General features: G+C 34.6%; 1 protein-coding gene across 1 annotated transcript in view; it reads right to left on the reverse strand.

The window, feature by feature from the left end:
* FAF1 (Fas associated factor 1) overlaps positions 1-26,807 on the reverse strand; it is a 478,462-nt gene that overhangs the window by 253,516 nt on the left and 198,139 nt on the right. The window contains exon 7 of the mRNA XM_005678443.3: positions 20,767-20,872. Coding sequence (XP_005678500.1) covers positions 20,767-20,872 — 106 coding nt within the window. The remainder of the gene's footprint in view (positions 1-20,766; positions 20,873-26,807) is intronic.

The raw sequence follows: 26,807 nt of genomic DNA on the forward strand, positions 1-26,807 counted from the left end.
TTATTAAGATGTCATCACTCCATTATTACTATCCTTGAATCAAACATCTTTAGTATCTGTGGTACATCAATTCCATAAAGCCCAGTATTTCAATATGCAACTGAGTAGCTGATGCTGAAAGATGTACCTCCAGAGATAGAGTGCACTTGCATCTAATTAGAACTGTTTGAAATTTTTCACACATTCAATAAAACCAACAAATACGGATGTTGTCTAATGTCATTTTCTGTTTGTCTCAATTTTAACCAACAAAATATTTAACTTGTTGTGTAAAGTGAGAGCAGAACATGAAAAACAAAAAATTATGTTGATAAGCGATTAGTCTGAATATGTTACACATCTAATATGTATTGGGACTTTCTATCTTTCTAAAACAAATTTAAAGTACTATAAGTCACATAAAATATGGTGTACAGAACATAAAACTTACTGAAATCTTTAGAGAGTAAGTTGCTATATTTATATTCTTTTAATGATTAGTGTTGAGATCTTAATATAATGTTGATAAATCTACAAATTTTAAAATAAATTAAAAACGGTTTCAAGTTTAGATGGTAACAGATGGCACAAAGAATGGCCAGAAAGGCAGCATTATTTTTTTAAAAACTTTCATGCAACATCAGTATGAAGGATGTTTTACAAAAGATTAAAAAGTCAAGCGACTGTTAGCATATTTAAATTTCATCTTATATGCCACTTTGATAAAATCAACAGAAAATAAGGCAGTAAAGCTGTATTAATATATAATTTTTAAAGTAAAATTTTAAGGTCCTAAGACATCATATTTTCATTTGTTGGTATTTGTAACATCTGTGACTAGAGAAAAATCAGTTAGTTACCTCGTATAAATATGAAAAAAATCTTTCAGCTAATTTGAGATGGTTCACACTCTTGGCTTTCAACTTGGAAATTAAAAAGTAAGTTAATTCATTAAGCAATAGATTCCCCAAACTTAGTAGGTAGCAAAGTCAGAGCAAAAGTAGCTTAACAAGGTGATAATGGACAGAAATGCCATCCTAACTGTGCTATTGAAACATGTGTGTTTACCAGCCTTGATTTCCAACAGACACTTTTTTCTGATTTAAACTATGAAGCAGAAAGAAAACTGCAGTCCATGACAATGGGTCATTTTGGAACTTGGTCTCAAAAATATATTAGATTCTGCTAACTCTACTAGTAAGAGTTAGCAGTACAGGAATAAGGCAGCTGATATATTCAATCACTTATTTTTTCACTAATTCAGCAAACCGCTTTCCTATCACAGAACAGGCACTGAGGCAGAGATGAATCTGAAGGAGTTCACAACCTGCTGGGGGTTAGAGACACACAACCAGAGTGTGCTGATAAAACTGGACCTCCAAACAAAAGGCTGTGATTTGGAAAGACTGCTGATTTCCATGGTGCAAATGCTCTCTCTATGGCTGATTTCAAGTAAGCAACAGTTTGCCAAGTTCACAAAATTCTTGAGTATCTCAGTTAATTTCAACAAACACCTTTTCTTCTACTACTGTTCTAAAAGCATTCTGTTTAGTTCTATATAGAGGAAATAAAAAGATGAGAGAAGATACATATTAATAGTATAATCCCTCTCTTCTCAAATAGCATATAGGCTGGACAATGGGTTAAGACATCTACACGTTAAGTATGGGACACAGTGACACTCTGTGGTATTTGAGGACAAAATCAACACGTAAGGAAAGGTTACATTCACAATAGGACAGAGGCCTTAAGGTTTCCCACAGGGTGTAAGCTAAGTATGGTCTTGCTGAAACATATAGGGGTGGTTGAACAGTGTGAAGAGAAAGTGAAAGTAAAGTTGTTCAGTCGTGTCCGACTCTTTGCGACCCCATGGACTGTAGCCTACCAGGCTCCTCTGTCCATGGGATTTTCCAGGCAATAGTACTGAAGTGGACTGCCATTTCCTGAAGCATATAGGGGTGGTTGAACAGTGTGAAGAGAAGGGATTAAGCAAAAAGAGAAGAGTCAAAGGAATCTTTTTAAAAATAGTAAGGTGTGAGACAATAATATCATTTAGTAAAATCTGAGGTACATGGAAAGTAAGAATAACTCCTTTAAAAAATATTTTATAGTAAATAAAGTTATATTCAACTATATTATCTCACTTTCATGCTCACAATTAAATATCTGCCAGGCAAGTAATATTTCCACTATGCTAACTTTAAAGATGAGGAAACAGTCTATGTAGAGACAAAAGGAGGGTGAAGTAGGTTATTCCTCAATACACACACTGCTAATGGATTAAAGATTTAGGGAATGGAATCATTGAAGGTACTACAAATCATACAGTGAGGAAAAGTGCCAGGAGCCAGCATGGGGAATCCCGCCCATGGCAAAGGTCATGAGGAAGAGGCCTGACGGGCAAAGGCAAAAAAAGTAATGATTTTATTGGAGATTCTTAGAGACAGCTTATCTACAATATGCATTAGTACCTCTCTTTATTTAGCAAGATGGGAAAGTTTCCATCAAGTCCTACATGCACATGCACATCAAGACCACAGCTTTCAGGAGATGCCATTTTCAACCTGTGTAACGATATGCACAAGCCTCACACTAGTAGAGCCTATTAAGAATCAAATGAACTAAGGCAGAAGAAGGGAATTGAAAACTATAAAACACTAACCCAATGTGAAGCTTCCTCCTTTCTCCTCTCAATGAAGTTATCAACAACTTTAAGGTTAATAACCAGAATATCACTGACTAGAGGAGTCTCCACAGAAATTTATCCAAGAATTCTAAAAAGAACAGACACATGTATATGTTTAACTGAATCACTTTGCTGTATACCTGAAACTAACAAAACATTTTTATTCAACTCTTCCCCAATATAAGTGTTTTAAGAAAGAATTAAAGCCAATTACACTATTGAAAAGAAAAATACAAAAACAAATCCAAGTAAAACTGGGGAAAGCTGAATAAGGGGGAAAAAAAAAAAAGAAATTCACCTAAATTACTGTGAAATAAAAACCATCCCAGTTTTTAATGAGCCTCTACTAGATGATAGATGACAGATAATAATTTCCCATAGAGAATGTTTTTTAACAGACTAACAAATAACAAAGAAAGGAAATGTCAAAGAATGCTCAAACTAACACATAATTGCACTCATCTCACACGCTAGTAAGCAATACATGAGCCATGAACTTCCAAATGTTCAAGCTTGTTTTAGAAAAGGCAGAATAATCAGAGAGCAAATTGCCAACATCCACTGGATCACCAAAAAAGCAAGAGAGTTCCAGAAAAACATCTCTTTCTGCTTTATTGACTATGCCAAAGCCTTTGACTGTGTGGATCACAATAAACTGTGGAAAATTCTGAAAGAGATGGGAATACCAGACCACCTGACCTGCCTCTTGAGAAATCTGTATGCAGGTCAGGAAGCAACAGTTAGAACTGGACATGGAACAACAGACTGGTTCCAAATAGGAAAAGGAGTACATCAAGGCTGTATACTGTCATCCTGCTTATTTAACTTCTATGCAGAGTACATCATGAGAAACACTGGGCTGGATGAAGCACAAGCTGGAATCAAGATTGCCAGGAGAAATATCAATAACCTCAGATATACAGATAACACCACCCTTATGGCAGAAAGTGATGAAGAACTAAAGAGCTTCTTGATAAAAGTGAAAGAGGAGAGTGAAATAGTTGGCTTAAAACTCAACATACGTGGCATCTGGTCCCATCACTTCATGGGAAATAGACGGGGAAACAGTGGAAACAGTGGCTAACTTTGGGGGGGCTGCAAAATCACTTAAGATGGTGATTGCAGCCATGAAATTAAAAGACGCTTACTCCTTGGAAGAAAAGTTATGACCAACCTAGACAGCATATTAAAAAGCAGAGACATTACATCGTCAGCAAAGGTCCATCTAGTCAAGGCTATGGTTTTTCCAGTAGTCATGTATGGATGCGAGAGTTGGACTATAAAGAAAGCTGAGCGCCAAAGAATTGGTGCTTTTGAACTGTGGTGTTGGAGAAGACTCTTGAGAGTCCCTTGGACTGTAAGGAGATCCAACCAGTCCATTCTGAAGGAGATCAGTCCTGGGACTTCTTTGGAAGGAATGATGCTAAAGCTGAAACTCCAGTAGTTTGGCCATCTGATACGAAGAGCTGACTCATTTGAGAAGACCCTGATGCTGGGAAAGATTGAGGGCAGGAGAGAAGGGGACGACAGAGGATGAGATGGTTGGATGGCATCAGGACTCAATGGACATGAACTTGGGTAGGCTCCAGAGTTGGTGATGGACAGGGAGGCCTGGCGTGCTGCAGTTCATGGGGTCGGAAGGAGTCAGAAACGACTGACATGACTGACACGACTGAGCGACTGAACTGAAGTAAACAAATAATTAGTATCTTTATTCTGGATACAAAGTATTCACTCCATGCTCAAAAATGCATCAACTATATCAAAGTAACAGAACAATAATGATGGGGAATTTCCTGGTGTCCGGTGGTTAAGACCACGCGCTTCCAGTGCAGAGGCTGCAGGTTCGAAACTAGGATCCCATATGACGTGTGGTGTGAACAAAAGTAATACTGATGAAAAAGTTCTATGAAAAATTAAATCAAAGAAACTCTATATGATGAAATCATCAGGACCATTTAATAGTACTGTTCATGTTACCACCATGTAAAGAAATTGGTGTTAATCCACTTGGGATATTATTCTAGTCATGCAATAGACTTGCCATGAAGTAGAAGCAAAGTAAGAATCTGTTCCCTTTTAAATATTTACCAGAAATGCTTATGTGATTCCAAAAATCTCTCCAATCCTTAATAATCACAAACTCAAGAAAAATTCTCTCCAACATTATCAAGTCTGTCTATTTCCTCTTAACTTCAACAGAAAGGGAGTCATGGAGGGGCATGTAGTTACTATCTCGAAAAGAGTTCTTTAAATTCTCGGCAAATACTGGTAAATTGAAATCTAGTTTCTCATATATTGGGTTGGCCAAAAGGTTAGTTTGGTTTCTTTTCAGTAAGATGGCTCTGCTGCTGCTGCTAAGTCGCTTCAGTCGTGTCTGACTGTGCGACTCCATAAACGGAAGCCCACCAGGCTCCCCCGTCCTAGTAGTATTCAAAACAATTTTGTTATAGTGTGATGGCTGTCATATCAGTGTACATTTAAAAAAAATAAAAACTGGTGAAATTTTGTGTAGCCATTTTAATAGAAGAAAAACTGAAGATAGAAGAAAAAGCAACATTTTAACATATTATGCTTTATTATTTCAAGAATGGTATTAATAAAAATGCAACTGTAATGCAAAAAAAGATTTGTAGTGTATGAAGAAGGCACTGTGACTGACTGTGTCAAAAGTGGTTTGCAAAGTTTTCATGCTAGAGATTTCTTGCTGGACAATGCTCCAAGGATGAGTAACCCGTTGAAGCTAATAGAGATCAAATCAAGATATTAATTGAGAACAATCAATGTTATACCATGTGGGAGATAGCCAACATACAATATCCAAATCATGTGTTGAAATCATTTGCACTAATGCGGTTATGTTCATCACTTCGATGTTTGGGTTCCACGTAAGTTAAGTGAAAAAACCTTCTTGACCATATTTCCACATTCGATTCTCCACTTAAATGTAAATATTCTGTTTTTAAAACAAATTGTGACAGGCAATGAAAAGTGTATACTGTATAGAAACGTAGAATGGAAGAGACTGTAAGGCAAGTGAAATGAATCACCACCAATCACACCAAAGGTCGGTCTTCATCCAAAGGTGCTGTTGTGTATATGGTGGGACTAGAAGGGAGTCCTCTAGTATGGAGTGTCTTCTGGAAAACCAAACAGTTAACTGCAACAAGTAATGCTGCCAATCAGATCAACTGAAGGCAGCAACAGAAAGTGTCTGGAATTAGTTAACATAAAAAGGATAATCCTCCGTAAGAGTAATGTAAGAACACATGTTTCTTTGATGACTGGGCAAAAACTATTACAGCTTGACTGGGAAGTTCTAATTCATCTGCCATGTTCACCAGACATTGCACCTGCAGATTTCCATTTATTTTGGTCTTTACAAAATTCTCTTAATGGAAAAAATTCCAATTCCCCAGAAGACTGTAAAAGGTACCTGGAACAGTTCTTTGCTCAAAAAGATAAAAAAAATTTGGGAAGATGAAATTATGAAGTTGCCTGAAAAACAGCAGTAGGTAGCAGAACAAAATGGTAAATATATTTTTCTGTGAAGTTCTTAGGGAAATGAAACGTGTCTTTTTACTTTAAAACTAAAGCAACTTTGTGGCCAATCCAATATTTATCCTGGTGGCATCATCACCAGTTCTTTAACCCTTTTGGTATACTATTTCAACTAGTAGGTGTTGCATTCTCATAGGCCCTCAGTTCTTGATACTCATTTTTGTTTAGTTTACTATTTTTAGATGTACAGTTCAATGGGTTTCAATAAGTTCACAAACTTGTGCAAGCATCATCAATAGTGAATTCCAGAGTTCATCACTCCAAAAAGAACCTCCCCCAAAATGGATAAAGGATTTAAATGGACATTTCTCCAAAGAGTATGATATACAACAGACAATAAGCACCAGAGATAATGCCAGGTCAGTATCACCAGCCATCATGAAAATGCAAATCATAAACCAAAATGAAATATCACTCTACATTTACTAAGATGGTTTTATTAAAAAGACAGAAAATAACAAGTGTTGGTGAGGATATGTTGAAATTGGAAGCCTTGTGCATTGCTGATGGGAATGTAAAATAGTGTAGTCACTGTGGAAAACAGTATGACAGTTTCTCAAAAAATGTAACCTAGAATTACCGTATGACCTAAAAATTTCACTTGTGGGTATATATCCAAAAGACCTGAAAGAAGGGGCTTAAACAAATATTTATCCACCCACGCTCATAGCAGAATTATTCACTATAGGTAGAAGGTAGAGGCAACCCAAATATCTCGTCAATGGATGAATGGATAGAACAAAATGTGGTACAAAAAATACAATGGAATATTATTCAGCCTTAATAAAACAATGGAAAAATCATACGTATGGCAAATTTAGATATTTTAAAATTTTTAACCTTTTTCTTAATTTTTTTAAAATTTATTTTTTAACTAAAGGATAACTGCTTTACAAATTTTGCTATTTTCTGTCAAACATTATCAGATTTTTCTTAGAAAGCCAAAAATATTTTAGAACTCTGAAAATTCACTAAAGTAGGGAGAGATATGTACACAAAAACAAATGTGTACACAAATAAATATGAAGACTGAAATTGGCTTTCCTAATTTCTTAAATATTCTATGGGTACCCATATGAAGACCACTGTGTTGTATTTAGATACAGTATATTTCTCATCATGGAAACATGTTGCATGTAAATAAATACACAGTTAAAGATATTTAATATTCTAATGGATTGTTGCACCCTTAGCTGCTTATTATTAATGAAAGGCAAAAAACAAAAACAACAAGACAAAGGAAAATAATATCAAAACACCTAAGTTCATTAGTAGCCATGACCCATTCCCCTTTCTTACTCAGCCAGGTGTCCCTGACAACCATGAATCTACTTTAAAAAAAAAAAAAATTTTAAATAGGCTGTAATTTTTAGAGAAGTTTAGGTTCACAACAAAATTGAGAAGAAGGTGGAAACTCCACCTTGCCCTGACACATTCACAGCCTTCCCCAACATACCCTACCAGAGTAGTGTATTTATTACAACTGATAAACCTACACTGACATCTCATCATTACTCAAAGACCATATTTTATGTCAGGGTTCTCTTGGTGCTATACAGTCTATGGATTTGGACAAATTTATGGCATGCACCCACCAGTATTGTATTATACAGAGCAGTTTCAGTCCTACTAACCTTATGTGTTATCTCTGTTCATTTGCCTATTTTGGGCACTTCATATAAATGTAATCACACAGTATGAGGACTTTTTGTGTTTGGCTCTTTCATGTGAATAATTTTCTCAAGATTGATCTAAATTTTTTTTTTTGGCAAGTATTGGTATCTTATTTTGGTTTGGGTTTGCAATTCCCTAATGACTAAAGAAAGTGAAGTGACAAGTGCCTAAAGAAGGCAGAAAGTGAAGAACTAAAGAGCTTCCTGATGAAAGTAAAAGAGGAGAGTGAAAAAGCTGGCTTAAAAATCAACATTCTGTGGTTCATGGGGTTGCTAAGAGTCGGACACAACTGAGTGCCTGAACTGAACTGAATGACTAAAGATGTAGAGCAATTTTTCATGCGCTTACTGATTACACAGTCTTCCCTGATGGCATCCAGTCCCATCACCTCATGGCAAATAGATGGGGAAACAGTGGCTGACTTTGTTTTTTGGGGCTCCAAAATCACTGCAGATGGTGATTGCAGCCATGAAATTAAAAGATGCTTACTCCTTGGAAGGAAAGTTATGACCAACATAGACAGCATATTAAAAAGCAGAAACATTACTTTGTCAACAAAGATCCGTGTAGTCAAGGCTATGGTTTTTCCAGTAGTCATGTACGATGTGAGAGCTGGACTATAAAGAAAGCTGAGCACTGAAGAATTGATGCTTTTGAACTGTGGTGTTGGAGAAGACTCTTGAGAGTCCCTTGGACTGCAAGGAGATCCAACTAGTCCATTCTAAAGGAGATTAGTCCTGTGTGTTCATTGGAAGGACTGATGTTGAAGCTGAAACTCCAATACTTTGGCCACCTGATTCTAAGAGCTGACTCATTTGAGAAGACCCTGGCGCTGGGAAAGATTGAGGGCAGGAGAGAAGAGGACGACAGAGGATGAGATGGTTGGATGGCATCACCGACTCAATGGACATGAGTTTGGGTGAACTCCGGGAGTTGGTGATGGACAAGGAGGCCTGGCGTTCTGCGGTTCATGGGGTCGCTAAGAGTCGGACACAACTGAGTGACTGAACTGAACTGAATGACTAAAGATGTAGAGCAATTTTTCATGTGCTTACTGATTACACAGTCTTCCCTGATGGCTCAGTAGGTAGAGAATCTGCCTGCAATGCAGAAGATGCAGAGACACTGGTCTAATTCCTCAATCAGGAAGACGCCCTAGAGGTCTTCAGTATACCTTCAGTACCCCTACTCTAGTATTCTAGCACATAAGTATGAACTTTTCCTCATTTTGCCATTGGGTTATTTTACTTTATGAGCTGTAAGAGGTTTTCACATATTTGAGATAAAGTCCCTTACCAATGTATGATTTGGAAATATTTCATTCTGTGAGTTGTCTTTTCACTTTATTGATTGTGCTCTTGGAGGCACAGAAGTTTTTAATTATGATGAAGCTCAATTTACCTACTTTCTGTTATTTATGTTTTGGTGTCATATTTAAGGAATTATTGCCTAACCCAAGATCACAAAATTATTTCAATGTTTTCTGTTAAAAGTTTTACAGTTTTAGCTTTTACATTGATGTTTTTGATCCAAGTGAGTTGATTTTTGTATATGATGTGAAGGAATAAGCCAATTTTATACTTTTGCATGTAGATATCCAGCTGACTCAGATTATTTCTGGACTTATAATTCTATTCTACTGATGTGTATGTCTATTATCATGGCAGTAACAGCTGTGATATTCACATAGAATTTTAATTCACTTACTACAAATGAAACTAATGACATCAAATTAATATACTACTTACTTTTATCGCATCTCAGTATTTTCAAAATCTTCTTATATATTAGAAAGGTGTGTCATGCTTATGCAATTAACTGTTAAAATCTTATTGCATGATATGTATTTAAGGCAAAAGTGTACTTTAAGATAAAAACAAAATTATTCAGAAAAATTCTTAACTATAGAAATTCAAACACCATGGCAACAGAGGCCTCTATTTCAACCTTGAGCCTTTTAAGTAACACCTTAATGATTAAAGGGATATTTACATCCCACCACGGTAAATATGTATGTTTATATACATAGTTATTACCTATTGACCAGTTTTTTTCCTTCTCTCCCTCTCCCTCCCATACAAGCATGTATGAAATTTTAAAATTCACATGTAATCACATTTTAGAACCAGAAAAATTCTTGGAAATTATTTCCTATTTTTTATAGATGAACCAAACCCAGAGTAGTTAAATGAACTGCCCAAACTCATATAGGGAGAGAGCAAAATATCAGATATTAGAATCTAGGTTTCCAAATTTCTTTTCAACCACTGAATGCTAATTCATGTAAATATTTGCTCATTCAACAATCATTAAAAGGCGCTAGGCACTAGGCTTAGTGCTGTAAATATGAAGACTGAATGACTGAGATCCTGCCCTCAAGGAGCCTACCATGAAAAGGAAAACAAACGCAAGGCAAATAGAAGGACAGAAATGCTACAACAGAAGTGTCTAACAAGTGCAACGAGACACAGGGACTTTACACATATTTTAAGGTTCATTTTATATTTTCACTAGCAAAAACAGAGCTTCTGCAGTCTTACACTGAAAAAGCCAAACAAACAAAAAAGACATACCAGGCCACTCAGGCCTAGATGATCATATAGCTTTCTAGTGGCAGGGGGTTTAGACCTCAGATTCACTATATCATAATGCAATAATCTTTCCACTATCACAAGTTAATTAATTGCCAATTGAGAAGTACTGTTAGATTCAAAGCTATAACACTGAATCTTGGATAGACATTCATTGTACTTAACATTAGGCTTATCTCTATCAGAGAACAAAAAGAGAATTACATAAATGGATACAGAGTCATGCTTTCGAAGTGGGACATATTCAAGAGGTACGGCAAGTATGTAAAAATTCTAGAGTTGTTTAGCTTTAAAATCTACAAAATGGAAGCTTCAGTCTCTTTCATAATATGGTTTTTCTCCTTCAACTACATAGCTTTCTTTCTTTCTTTTTTTTAAAATTTATTTTTAACTCTCTGCTAACAAAGCAAGGAGAATTTTATCGGTATCATTAAATATCCTCCTTATGGACAACCTGAAAGCAATTCAGATTATTTCAGTCAAATAGGAAGTCATGGTTCCCTAATCTCTAACAATGAAAGAGAAATTACATTTATAAGATAGTTTTATTTAGAACATTTTCTTGTCTTCTCACTCAATAGTTTAATCTTGGACTTCCTATGGTATATAATTTATGCTGTCCTCCCAAAAAACATAAATAAAAGTTTGTACTTTCTCAAATGGAGGTTATTTAATCCTAAATGTCCCTTCACAGATAGAAGCCTAGTATTTGTTTTGGAGACAGAAAAGAATTCCCTCTTGGATGCCTACAATCATTTCTAGTCATTCCTAGCTAAAAGTTTAACTAGGAAGTTCCTCTCTTACCTTCTTCTGAAATTGGTGCAATCATTTACTTCTTCACTGTTTTTCCCCACCTAATGTCTCTAAATCAAACAGAACAAACATCTGGTTTTTATACTAATACTTTTAATTATTTCCAATTTCTGGGCATCTGACTTTTGTAGCATAACTTTTTAGCAAATTATTCCATAATCAACACGTGGAATAGCTGTGGCTAAAAAGGAAAAGATTTCTGTCTTATGTTCAGCCACATGGATTCCATACCTCTAGACACCGAAGACTAAAACTCCTCTGGCATTTTAAAAATTTTGCACTCTATGTGCAAATCTAATTGGTTTTCCACTGTCACTTATAAGTCTTTCCCAGCATTATTCTTTTCCAAAGTACCTTCTTTCCTCTTGTTTCCTTCACCCTTTTCCATCAAGTGTCCATGTTCAATATTATTTCTCCCCCTGCTCTCCCTCCACCCGTATGTATTAGCTGTAAAATAGATGTAAAGCTTGGTTTAAGTCCAAAAATTTTATGATCAAAATACATACTTAGCAAATTGTTTGGCTAAATCTTTCATGTATGATGAAAGATTATTACCACAATTCATTAGCAAATTATAGACTTTGAAATGTAGGCAGACAAATATTTGGCCCTGTATCAATCAATTTGGACCAGCTGGGTAGAAATTCACACAATCCCAGGAAACCCGGGAAGTGAGGTGCTCTTTCATTTTTCATTCACTTGAAACATTAAAGAAAAATTATCATTCTATAAAAATGTCCACTTCTCAAGATTTTAGCAGAGCTATTTTAGATTGAGTTTTATTTTCAGTCAATTACTACTTTAGTGGCCAATAAACTGATCATTTTCCTTGCAACTGACTGCAGAATAGTGCCTAATGCATATGTAGGCATCTTGACTATTTATATCTCAGTTTAAAAGCTAAATATTTAATAATGATTCTATTGCCCTAAAAAGCAGATGGGGGGAGAAGCTATGGGGACTCTACATATACTAAACCAGCCTGGAAACTAATTTTGCAGTTATTCATGATAAATAATATCATTAACATTCTTCCTCTGAGCCTCTCTTGCCTAGTGAGGTGACCCTTGTACAAAGATTCTGATTGATCCTGTGTGTCTGTTTTATGGGGACAGCTGCACTTTGGGAGCAACTTAAAACAAATTTCATCTAAGGGGCATCTAATCCAGTCCTTGGTACAAGACACATGGAAAAGTCAGTGTCAAAATTAAACAATGCCGGCTTTGCAATGAGCAGATGCTTTTGCCCTGCAGCTGTAAAAACCTTAAAACAATCCAGTACTCTACTGTCTGGTCACGCAACGACCACAAAGCAAGGAATACATTTTGTCATTTGCAGAAAATGTTTGCTATGAGCTTTTAAAGTCTTTTTCTTCTAAAAAAGTGCTTAAGAGAATAATAATAGGAATACATTGAGAGTAGTGAGCAACAAAATTTTTTAAAGTATATTTGCTAAAATAGATACGTTTGAAAAAGGATAACTGCTTGGCTAAATAGTATTAGGCCACATACAAGACACATTAGACAAAAGAAAAATTACCATACGCAGACATTTTAAGAGGTTATAGACAAATAACTTTTGGTATATAGATAAACATGTAAATATTTCCTATATGCAGACCTTATTTTTATACACCAAGTCTTAGTCTAGCTTATGTATAAGCACTTTATGTTCATCTACCTACCCACCCTTTGATTTACTTCTTTGTTTTTGTTTATGTTTTTGCTGGGGGGAGAGTGGGAAGATGGGGAAAATATAATTCTCTTTTATATTTTTATAATTATATAAAGGAGGCTACATAATTTTCTTTAATATTTTTATATCTATATAAAGGAAGCTATATAATTCTTATTTTATGCCTAGAGGATAGTATAATGTTAAAACATATCTCAGCTTAAGTAATGTGGTATTTACCAAGGTATATAAACCACAGTATTTTCCAACCTTTACCCACAGAAGAGAATCTTATCTCTGACATTCAGGAATCTAGGGGTTAATATTTTAATACTGAAATAAACTCTTCTTCATGAGGAGAAAAGCTCCAACTACTGTGTGTGTGAAACCAAAGATTGAGCCCCACCTAAACAAATGACCGCATGGTCATGATCAATCCACTTCTGCTATATGAGGGTCTGGCTTTAAACATAGCTTTTTATGGTACCTATAAGAAAGAGAATCTAGTAGTCTTACCTTTATTTTAAATAGTCTACTGCAAAAAAATTTTTTTCAGTAAGTTCCCCTAATCATTCAGATTTTTTCTTGAAATCTCTTTTCCCCCAACAATATCAATTCATTAACACCTCATTGCTTATAAATTTCACTGGATATTTTGTTAGTTGAAAGTCTGGGGATTCCCCTTATATTCCTCTCCAGCCTACAATTTATATTTGAATGAACAAGTCCCAAAGTAATGACTGCATTAATAGGAAATTAATTTAATTTAATTTAAATATCAAGCAGCATGCTATCCTCTTCATTAAAGGTCTTTGAAAAGTAAAATTTTAAATGTTTTTATGGTTGTCTTTATTTCTATATTTTAGATAAACATGTAAATATTTAAATATTCTATATTTTATATGTCTAATTTCTATATTTTATTTTCTAAGAATATAACTAAAACATATTGACATATAAAGCATATTGGTACATTATGCCAAAATGTAAACTCTAGACATTTATTTTTTTGTAAAATGTTTATAATTATCACATAAGTCATATACTATTGGTATGATTCTGCTGTTCTTTGCTAATGGCTATATTTAAAATAAACTTGATTACAGTGTAATATGTGCCATTAAACAAAAGTAAACCATGGAACAAAAATATATCATAAGAGAATTATGCCCAAAATATAAAAATGCACAAAATAATTTGCATGTGATCCTTTGTATTTTAATCCATATACCTTAGAATAAGAATTAATTATTTTACATTGTCAGTATTCCAAGTTAGAATTGTACACAAACAGCTTTAAGAATAAAAAATAACTATAAATTTGCACAAACTAGGTTTGCTTTTACTTTCTTTTTAATTTTATAATAATTTTGGTTACTAATCAGAATTATGCTAAGCAGAGCTATGCAAAAACAATTTGGAAGTTCATTTGAACTTATAATTACACAAGTCCAATTTACATTTAATGGACTTTAATACATTATATATTTTTATGGTACCATGTGGAGATTTGGAAGAATGGTTGGCTCAAATAAGTGGTTCTTTTTTAAGGGCATTTTATCCCTTTCGGTTTACTCAGTAACAGCGATATATTTTTAAAGTATATATTTTACTCAAAAAATTCATAAGTAAGTCACAAACCAAAAGCTAACAGATGTGTGACTTCTAATTAGTTATAATAATCTCTGCTTCAATGCCATTAGAATGAGCCTTTCTTTTCTTTTGAAAACTAAAAAAGCTTTCCTTTGAATTTTAAACTGTCAGGGTGCTTCAAAGTCAATGTACAAAATCTGCTTTGATTAAAATTTTAGACATCTACAGTGATAACTTTATGAAAGGAAAATATTAAATTATAATTATCCTAAACAGACACAGTCTTGTGAAACTAACCCTACATTCATGTTAAAACACAAAGAGTTGAATATAATGAATTTGATTCATCCTCGAACACAAAGCTTCACCACAGTAAACTCAGTCAACTGTTGCTCTTGCGCCTATATTCATGGTGCTTAAATAGCGCACTTTAAAACAAAAAAAACTCCAATTGGCTTTTCAGACATCCACCCTCCCCAAAAATAACGCACTTGAAAAACTCAAATGATATGAAAGGCTTCAAGGCCTCTTTTCTCCCTTTCATACCCCCTTTTTTTTTTATTTCTGTTTGCAGTAATCTGCCTTTCTCTTTCTCTTTCTCATTGCTACAGAGCAAGCGAGGAGGCTCAGAGCTTTGAAAAGGGGGCTCAGTGTGTAATGGGTCTACTAGAATTAATTTACTTGCACCAAATCCATTGAGCACAGAGGGATTTTTTTCCTCCCTCTCTCTCTCCCTCTCTCCTCAAATCATTTGGAGTCGAACGCAGCCCCCCAGCCTTTGTAATTCTAGTAAAGCACTTAAAGTGCACAGTAGGTGTTCATGAGGACCATCTGGTCAAAAGCAAAACAAGCTGCTGATTTTGCCTTTGAATAGAATGAAGCAAGTGTGAATTAGTCTCTTCAATTAGCACTATTACAACCTGTCAAGTGCATATTGTAAAACAGGATTATTACAGTATTGGTCACCAGTGCAATTATTTACTCTCTGCCTTTTCTTGCATATAAAAATGTCTTATGTTTATTAGTTTCTGATAACTGAACATAATATCTCTTACCCCAGGCATTTAAAACCTACCAACACACAAATCACAGATTATGAAATACAGTCGGCCAAGAAGTTGTTAGAATACCCGTACCTTAAGTAACAAAGGTCTAAACCTCTGTCAACTTTTTAACAAAATTTCATTGTTTCTATCTTCTTGAAATGTAGGAGAAGAAATACTTACATGGGCTAAAAAAAAAAAAGCCCAATGGAGATTATTTTAAAATACTTTCAGAGGGAGAGAAAGACTTGTCAGTTCTAATGGCTGCATTGTAAATATTAAATGTATTTCCTAAGGAGATAATTTACTAAGCATCACAGAAAACCCCAATATTTATAAACTGATCATTACTCATTTATTCATTTGAAATAGCATAACTTCAACACATCTCTGTTATAAAGTGCAACATGAAACTTATAATATACATGCATATTTAAAAGAAACTTATAATCTCCTTTCCTGAAAGCTGAATAAAGGCTTGAATTCACTGCCCAGTTTCTTAGAAATTATCTTTTATTCTTGCTTAGGTATCATTTGTGATTTCAAATTTAAAAAAAATCAGACTATGATACATGCTAATTAAAATGGGTTCATTCTAATTGAGCTTATATGTCATTTATCTTGCAATAAAAATAAACCACTTAAACTTTTAATTAAATAAGCACACAATTTAATTTATCCTATTGTATATGAATATTCTCAACTCCCTACTCTTCAGTTCTGTGCCAGCAGCCCCTACACTCTCCACACTGGAAAACAAACAAACCAACAAATAAACAAACAAACTATATCTAAAACATATATAGAAAGGGCACATTAGTTAAGAAGTTACAGTCAATACACTACTAGAAAATTGCTCCTTAGTATAATCTGTAAAAGACTACATATTTAATTACTGGTACTAACCTCTAGCACTAAAGGAGAATAGTTTGAAATATATGTTAGTCAAGCAAGTTGAGAAAGTAGGAAAAGAAAAATGCACACAAAACCCTAACAGGAATTTCAATTTGCAGAATCAGAATTAGCCTCATGAGTTCACAGTTATTTAGCTGACATTATTTTCAAGGACTGGTATGATTTGTTTAATTTACTTCTACTTGCTAATTCAAATTTGTAGCTTCCTATTAACAATCACTAGTATTAGTAGTAAAATGTTCTACTATTTCATCCAAGATGTATCTTTATAGGTTGTCAATTTTTCCCTTTAATTCCCATTAAGAAATAAATCAACATTAACAAGAACAGTGAGAATTTTAGGATAAAGTGGAATTCAGAAAAGAATTTAAATAATTCCAATAGCTATTCATCATGCCTTCTGCTGTATGAGACACGGAATACTCCATGATTCAGAACCAAAATTACTTTGTTTCTTTAATCCTTATTATTCTGGGTCATGTGTATATTCCTTAAATTTGTATGACATCTACAAAGCAAAGTGGATATTTTGTCTAACAGGAGCTTCTGCAATAGCAAGATGGACAACAAAGAATTAGTTTCCAAGAAAAGTTGGCTTGATTTCAGGGACTTTATATCCTTTTCCACACCTGGGATTAGGATTTACAGTAGGCAAATCAATCTTTTCTTCTCCTTAATTTAACCAATCCCAAGTGCATTTGTAACCACAGATCTTTAATAGTATTTGAAGACAGAATTACTTAGATCTATACAATTAACTGTTTAAAAAATCTAAACTCTCAGGGTAGAAAATTCATTAGATTAAGGTAAGATTGTTTAAATTTTCAAGGAAAGTCACTACAGTGTGCCAACCAGCTGATTGAGGACCCCAAAAGTAGAAATATCATGAAATTATCATTACATTATTTGATAATTTTTATAAACTATCTTGTCATAATGGAAAAGGATAATGGATTTTTTATTCTTATGACTACTTGCAACCCTCCATTTTGACCTTTTTATACTAATATTGCTTTTTCCTCAAGTAGGAGGATAATGTAAGTGGAAGGATTTGTAAAGAGCTTAAAAAAATAACATCAATATCTAACTAGCTTAAATTAAAGTCTAGAGCACCCAAAGGACATAAGTCATGCATTGTAAGGCAAGAGACCACAGAGCCAGAATGAACAAACACTTGTACAACTATTGGTTTATCACCACTAACTTACATGAATATATGGTCAGTGAAGAGTTATTTAAAATTCAAACTGCATCTAAGTTCTATTTTCCAAGTCAGTATTTTTTAAAATGTATTTTGTTAATTAAAAGTTGAAATTATAGTGCCTTTTTCAATCCTACTTCATTTAAAAGAACTTTCCCTTTAGGGTGTAAATATTACAAGAGTTTTCTTTTTAAATTATAAGACTTTCAAAATACCCCCAAAATGATATTTTTCCCACCTAAAACAAAAATAATATACTATTAAGTGAAAAATAAAATCAAGTTTAAAAAAAAAATTCTTCCTTTCTCTCACATGTTGCTTAGAATTCTTCTTGAACCTTTTAAACAATACTGAAAAGAGATTTCTGAAACGGGTGACAAAAATTAATTTACAAGTTAGATTATATGATATCATTAAGCTTCCACAGTAATAGCAAAATTTCTAGCATTTATAAAGTAACATTGTCAAATCATTTCAAGATTATATTTTTGTTGTGTGGCAACCTGACTTTCCATCAGGCTACTACAAATACAAATACTACATGTAGTTAAGTGTCACTGTGTGTTGCAAGGCTGTAGCATAAGACCATTTTGTCCTCCTGAATCCCCTTACAGGTATTCCACAAGTTGAAGAAGTCTTAGGGTTAGGCCTACAGAATAGGACCCAAGGCCTAAAGAGTATAATTCACATTCCTTTTCTAACCTGTACAGAATAAAATAGCCTATGTGTAACTGTCTGCCAACAGATATTAGAAATGAAAGTATTTATTTTTTTCCTGGTAACTAGTATTTCAAAATATTACTTTAGGTCAACTTTTGAAAAGGGAAAAAAAAAGAGAGAGAGAGAAAAGGAAAAAAAAAAAGAAAAACCAAACTCTTGTTAAGATATACATTTAAGGACATCCATCTGCAAAAATATTTTTGAGACATTTTTCATTTAGAAAATGATGTAAAAAGATTTACTGTTTTCAAGTCCTTGAAGCTTAAAATATATTTGATAATCTAAATAGCAGGCTACAGAGAACAGTTTCAGCCAACGGTGGCGTACAATGGCACATTTACAGAATTTTAAATATTTCTTTTAATAATTGATGTAGTCATTTTGAATCATTCTGCATAGGATATCAGGTGTGAGCAGATTGCATTAACGCTGCTTAAACATTTCAACTTGTCAGTATGGCCAACTCGATTTCGGAAATATTTGCAGTATTTTCCCATCGAAACAGTAATAAAGGCAAAATAAATATATGCCACTACTTTATAATCACCGAACATTAATGAATATTTTATGTCTTTTTAAATCTCCCTGTTTAATTTAAAAGGGTGAAATTAAGTCTCCTCCCTGCAATGTGCCAATTATCTGTAAATCAAACAATAACTTGGCCATTATGCTCCTTTTTGTTAATATAAGAGAAGCTAATTTGAAAACACTGAATGGCATTTTTAGACTATCAGTTTAATAGTCCTCTCTGCCCTCTTGTGGGAGAAAGTTGAAACACACTCAAACTATAAAAACTGGGAATGTTAAAACAAAAATACAATACACAAAAAAGGGGAAATTTTTGGCTATAAAAATCTCAACCAAAAAGAAAAATAGGACAGTATATATTTATCCTTCATGCACTATACTAGTCTTCAACTTAAAAAAGTAAATCAATAACAATGAAATTTATCTCTCATTATCTGTGCTTTTCTTCATTAAATTGAGGTTATTTATTATGAAACTAAATTTCTTATTTAATTTTATTCAATATATAATTTAAATTTCATAATCATGAGGTTCCAAGAATAACTTTCCAATAGGGCCAGAGTTATTATTTTTATTTTATTATTTTTAACATAAAAACAACAATGATTCTTCAAGGAATTAACATTTTAAATTCAGAGAACAGAACATCCATTTTAGAGATTTTAAATGAAATGGCAGTTACTATATTTAAAACCTTAGAAAAAATCAAATAATTTAAACCTAAAATTCAAATTAGGGGCCAAAAAATTTTTTTAATCTTAGTTACTAGTCAATAAACTATTCAAGTGATAAACAGAGAAAATAAACTTCATGTAACGAGTTATTTATGCCAAACTCAGCAGCTGAAATTTATTGATAAAATGAAAAAAGAAAACCATTAACTCTCCAGCCATTTCAGAAACAATTCATATACTTCTGAAGTATGATTAGGATGGAAACTTGTTATTTCAATATGATATTAATAATTAGTTTAAGCAATATAGTCCAAAAAATTTATGAAATAATCCAAGATTAAACATGATTAATAAAAACATGATTAGATACGATTGCTGTCTTCATATCTTATAAGAGGTAATGTGACATAATCATTTCACTGTTTCTAAACACAAGTCTCATCATAACCTTATACATATCTGCCCCGCCCCATCCAAGGAGATAAATTACTAGCTTTTAGGTGGGTGGGGCCACAGACAAGAAGTTACCTCTTCTCTCTTGGGGAAGGTTCTTTTTTCAAACAGTGGCCCTGGTTGGCTCCATTGAAGAAAATATTGACACTATAAATAGATTCTTATTAGATACTCTGGGCAAAATGACTGGGTTCCTACAGCATCTCTAGAATACTGCCCAAGGCTGGAATTCAGCTGGTTAAGAAAAGCCTCTTCAATTCCGTTTGGAAGCAGGCAGGATACACATTATAAATAATACATTTGAGAGCAACCGTTCAAATAAAATATAAGCATGTCTGAAAATGCATGCTATCAATAATTTCCAAATTAGTATACTGAATAATTACTATAAAACTGTGAAATATATAACGAGTTATTTTTAAGAAAGGTTTTAAAAGTTGACTATTTTAAGAATTATCAAGAGCTTTCATTTACGACATCTATCTTTCTAGGTCAAGTAATATATCTACAGTAATCATTGATGCTCCAGTTAATTAAAATTAAGAAGCCAATAATGAAACATACAGAGAGTTTCCAACCAGAACAGATAAGCCCTCTTTAACAGGGTCAACATTAGCTATAATGAGCTACCTTTATTCCTTAACTGTGAGACATAACTCACCTCTTGAATGGTACTGCTTCCTGAGAAGTTCAGGTTGTACTCCCGCTGGACTTCTCGGTGGGTGATGATCAGCATGAAGTTTTGATTTAATGACTCCTGCAGGGCACTGAAAGGGTTGAAAGGAAAACAAGGAACTCTGAGATGAACAAGTTCTAGCATGCTTTACAGTTAGCTGCAAAAACCCCAGGAGTACCATAACCTCCACACAGGCATGTCCGGGCCCAGTGTTATCATCTTTTCAGCTTCTAAAGGCAAGACAGCATACTGAGAACAACCAAGGGGAGCTAACTTGTTAACTCCTTCTCTACCAAGGTGTTTTAAACTTCAATTATAAATACATTGCATACATAAGAATTTCTACAAGTTATACGCTATTGCCTACATATGTATTTTCGCCAAGAGAAGCAAGTTTGTCAACTATATTAAATTCCAAACATGCTACTAAAATGTACACTCAAAGACTAGTTTCCAAGTGAAACAGCAATTCTGGAAGAACACAAATTTGAAACTATACTCATGAGTACTGTATAGGAACAGAAATACAGCTTCAGTAAAAATTGAGAAACCATTGAAATCTACAGAACTTTAATTGCTATACCATAATTCCCTCAAAATAACATACTTTCACTTAGGACTCAGAAAAACCCAGTATTTAGAAACTGGAGAATTCAGAGCAACATTAAGCTCTGTGCCAAAGTTCCAAACAGTAAGAAATGTGCCAGAATCATGAATAATAAATACATTTAGCCACATAAACTAAGAAACATAAACCATGGTTCATTTATGATAAAATTAAAAAACACTAATAGCAATAAAAATTTTTAAATGTCACCATTACATATGAACAATCTGTATTGCTAGCCTCAAGTGTAATTATGCCATACTTATGGAATAAAAAACAATATACGATTCTGGCCTTCATCACTCCTCCTTTGCCAATATGTAACTATGGGATAGATATACATACAAAGTAAGATTAGAATTAGGCAGTTATCTGTAACTTGGTGTCTCCCATAGGGTTCACAGGTTAATTACAGATTCAAAATATCTAGGAAACACCAATATACAGCATGAAGTATTATTAATCAAAATCAAAGAAAACAATACAGTTTCTTTGGGCAGGCACCTTTGTCAGCCTTACCACTTAAGCGTAATGTCTGGCACACTTTAGACAAATATTTGTTTAATAATGAATAAATTATAAATTCACAAGGCAAGAGCAATGTTATCTTCTGGTAAACTACCATGGGAATCAAGATTCTGATTTTTATTCATTTATTTATCAATATTACCTGAATGCCTTGCATTATTCCAGATGCTAAGGAAACCAACGCAAATAATATACAGTTCCTGTTCATGAAAACCTTCACAATCTAATGAGGGCAGACGGATACATAAACAGCTGTAGTATAATGTAATAAGTAAAACTGAGAAATCGAAAAAAGTACAATGAAAACTGAGAAGGAAGTGCTTAATTGTGCCTTAGTGAAAGGGTGAAAGGGCTAAGGAAAAGCTTCAGAGGAGAAGAAAAATATAAACAGAAACTTAAAGGACCTTAGAGTTTATTAATGAAAGGGATGAAATTTTTGGTTTGGGTAAGAGAGATGGGTAGCACTTCTTAGACAATGAAATAACACACAGAAGAACACAGCATGTTCATTCATTTAGTCAACATGTATTTATTGAGCACCTACCTACGTTTATGACACCATTCTAGGAACTAGGCATATGAACAAAAAAACTACAGTCCCAGTTTTCATAAAATTTATATTCTAATAAAGGAAACAATACTCAAGTAAATGAATAAGTAACTTTAGAAAATGCTAAGTGTTGTGAAGGAAATAAACAGGATTGTAAAAGGTAGCAGAGGGGCAGGGGGAAGGGAATTATTTTCAATAGAATAGCTGGGGAAGACATCTCTGAGGAAGTGACATTTAAGTTGAGGCTGGTATAAGAAAGAGAGAGCAGAAGTCTGATCATGTAGGTCCTTACAGACCACAGTAAAGAACTTGATATTTATAGTAATTGCAAAGGAAAGCCATTGGAGAGTTTTACATTGGGAAATGGTTAAGATCTGATTTACACTTACATTTATACAACATCATTCTGGTTGCCCTGGCTACAGTATGGAAGGAGTCAAGGCATGGCTGGTCTCAGCAAGAAATGATGGTGGCTTATGCTAATGAGGGTAGCAGAGGCAGAGATAGTGAAGAGTTGCTAGGTTCAACTGTATTTTAAAGGAAGAAACCAGATAAGCTTACTAATGAAATATAAGAGAAAACATAACTCCAAGGCTGTCTAAGCAAATGGAAAGATGAAACTGCATTTGACAAAGAATCAGGTTAAGAACAGGCTGGGTGGAAAAACTAAGAGTGAAATTTTGTATATATTAAAGTTTCAGGTACCTACTAAAGATCCAAAAAGAGATATGATTTACAGTTGTGTATAAGAACTGAATGTCAAATAAGTCAGCTTAGAGCAGGAATCAAGATTGCCAGGAGAAATATCAATAACCTCAGATATGCAGATGACACCACCCTATGGCAGGAAGTGAAGAAGAACTTAAGAGCCTCCTGATGAAAGTAAAAGAGGAGAGTGAAAAAGCTGGCTTAAAACTCAATATTCAGAAAACTAAGATCATGGCATCCGGTCCCATCACTTCACGGGAAATAGATGGGGAAACAGTGGAAACAGTGACAGGCTATTTTTTTGGGCTCCAAAATCACTGCAGATGGTGACTGCAGCCATGAAATTAAAAGACGCCTTGCTCCTTGGAAGAAAAGTTATGACGAACCTAGAAAGCATATTACAAAGCAGAGACATTACTATGCCAACAAAGATCCGTTTAGTCAAGGCTATGGTTTTTCCAGTTGTCATGTATGGATGTGAGAGTTGGACTATAAAGAAAGTTGAATGCCCAAGAATTGATGCTTTTGAACTGTGGTGTTAGAGAAGACTCAAGTCTTGAGAGTCCCTTGGACTACATGGAGATCCAACCAGTCCATCCTAAAGGAGATCAGTCCTGAATATTCATTGGACTGATGTTGAAGCTGAAACTCCAATACTTTGGCCACCTGATGGGAAGAACTGACTCATTTGAAAAGACCCTGATGCTGGGAAAGATTGAAGGCAGGAGGAGAAGGGGACGAGAGGATGAAGTGGTTGGATGGCATAACGGACTCAATGGACATGAGTCTGAGTAAATTCCAGGAGTTGGTGATGGACATGGAGGCCTGGAGTGCTGCATTCAAAGGGATTGCAAAGAACTGGACACGACTGAACGACTGAACTGAACTGAGAGCAGGAGAGTTGATAGCACATAAAATAGCATCCCCCTATCCTCAGTTTCCATTTCTGCAATTCCAGTTATCTGCAGTTAATCAAGGTCCAAAAATATTAAATGGAAAAATTCCAAAAATAAACAACTTCCAAGTTTTAAATTGCAGGCTATTCTGAATAGCATGATGAAATCTCGTGCTCTCCTGCTCCATCCCACCTGGGTTATGAATCATCCCTATGTTCAGAAGTCATTCAGCAGTTATCTTGGTTATCAGATCTACTATCACAGCGCTTACATGCAAGCAAACCCTAATTTTACTTAATAGCCACAAAGCACAAAAGTAGTGATAGTGGCAATTTGGATATGACAAAGAGGAGCCATAAAGTGCTTCCTTGACGTGAACAGGTAAAAGTTAAAAGAAATAAAAATGTCTACTGAGTTTGCTAAACTCAACAGTAAGAATGAATTTTCTTCCATGAAATTGTGATGAAGGAAAAAGAAATCGCACTAGTCGCAGTCTCACTTCTACTTCCAAAAGTTATGGCTACAGTGCCTGAAAGCGCTTAATTAAGAAAAGGCATTGTATTTACACAATAAGATATTTTGAGAGAAAGTCCACATTCCTGTAATTTTTAATACAGTAATTGTTATAACTTCTCTATCAACATTTATTGTTGTTCATCTTTTACCTAATTTAATAGTGTGCCTATTAATAAATTAAACTTTATTATAGGTATGTATGTACAGGCATACCTCATTATATTGCACTTTGCCAAATCAATATACATTGATTTTTTAGACAGAACTCTATTATACACTTAACAGACTACAGTATAGCATAAACATAAGTTTACATGCTTAGGGAAACCAAAAAATTCATTTGACATGCTTCATTAGTGGCTCACATGGTAAAGAATCTGCCTGCAAAGTAGGAGACCCAGATTCAATCCCTGGGTTGGGAAGATCCTGTGGAGAAGGAAATGGCAATCCACTCTGGTATTCCTGCCTGGAGAATTTCATGGACAGAGGAGCCTGGCGGGCTAAAGTCCATGGGGTCGCAAAGAGTCAGACACGACTAACACTTTCACTTTCATTTCATTATGATATTTGCTTTATTGCAGTGGTCTGGAATTGACTTTAAAATATTTCTGGGGTGTGTGCCTGTATAAGGAAAAACACAGTACATGTAGAATTTTGTACTCTTTGTAGTTTCAGGCCCACCATGGATGGCAGGACTACTATAGATAGTATTTAGATTTTGTAGTCCCTACCTCAAAAAAAAAATCATCTAGGGAACCAGAGAAAGAGGAGAAAGGCCAAGATGGAGCCCTGTGGCATTCCAATAATTTGAAATCAAGCAGGGAGAAATCAATGAAAAGGAGACTGATAAATGGCCAGTGAGATAACAGAAAAACCAAGGTAGCCAAAAGACACAACCATTTTAATTAGGAGGGCATAAGCAATTATGTCAAACGATACTTGAGTTTTATATGCAGTACAGCCAGAAAAAGTGATCATGTTCAGGAAATTGCGGAAAGCTCAGTGTAACCACAATAAAGGGTATATGAGAGGACTATGATGAAGCTCAAAAAGTAGGCTAGGTCAGTGCTGGAATGGGTAGCCATTCTCTTCTCCAGGGGATCTTCCCAAGCCAGGGATTGAACCCAGGTCTCCCACAATGCAGAAGGATTCTTTATCATCTGAGCCAACAGAGAAGCCCCTCAACATACACACGTATGTCAAATGAATCTGGAGTTGGAAGTGGCAAGACTGGAAAGTCTACTTGCGGTTTCAAGGTCTTGCATGGGTAAACCTATTTCACAATTATTCTCTAGAATTCAAGTTCTAGAGTTTGGCTGACTTCCCCTCACATCAAAAACTTTACACCAAACTCACTTTGATCTCGATTCATATTGTTTTCATCCTTCTTTACATCCCTGTCCTCCCAAATACTGCACATGTGAGTGAGTGAGTGAGTCACTCAGTCATGTCCGACGCTTTGCAACCCCATGGACTGTAGCCTACCAGGCTCCTCCATCCATGGGATTTTCCAGGCAAGCATACTGGAGTGGGTTGCCATTTCCTTCTCCAGGAGATCTTCCCGACCCAGGGATTGAACCCAGGTCTCCCGCATTGTAGGTAGACGCTTTACTGTACTATATATATACCTTATTTAATACTTATTTATAGTGTGTTTTGTAAGGTTCACTTTGTTTCATGTGTGGAAGGCCTGAATTCAAGACTGCAACCCTTTTGAAGGTAAGTATTTTATCATTCATCTGTATTTCCCTTGGCATTAGCATCTGAAAAGTGATTCAATGAAATCCTATAAATATTTAAGAAATAATTCTGCATAGTTTAAAAACTATATTTGATTCTACATTCTTTGTACACTAGCATTCTGTGTCCCAAAGCTAGGCTGCTTTGAGGATGTAACAATGAATAAGACCCCTGACTGCTAGAAGCTGACAACTCCTCCACTTTCTATAATTATTTGATTCTTATTTGTAATAATATAGGAATCAAAGACATAATCACTGACCTCAAGACAGACTAGTCTGAGTTAAAACTTGAGGATTTTGGAAAAGCGAACGAGTACTTTGAAGTACTATGAAGAAGAATAGATGGTAATTTTATTAAGTAGATAATGGAGGTGATTTCAGACATAGACTAGTTTGAGCAGAGATAGCAACTGGAGAATACAGGGAAGGGTATAGAAAGCAATGAAGAAGAAGTATAAGAGGATGTAAAGAATGGTTTC

This window comes from Capra hircus, chromosome 3 (assembly GCF_001704415.2).
Source record: "Capra hircus breed San Clemente chromosome 3, ASM170441v1, whole genome shotgun sequence".
NCBI classification, from domain to species: Eukaryota; Metazoa; Chordata; class Mammalia; order Artiodactyla; family Bovidae; genus Capra; species Capra hircus.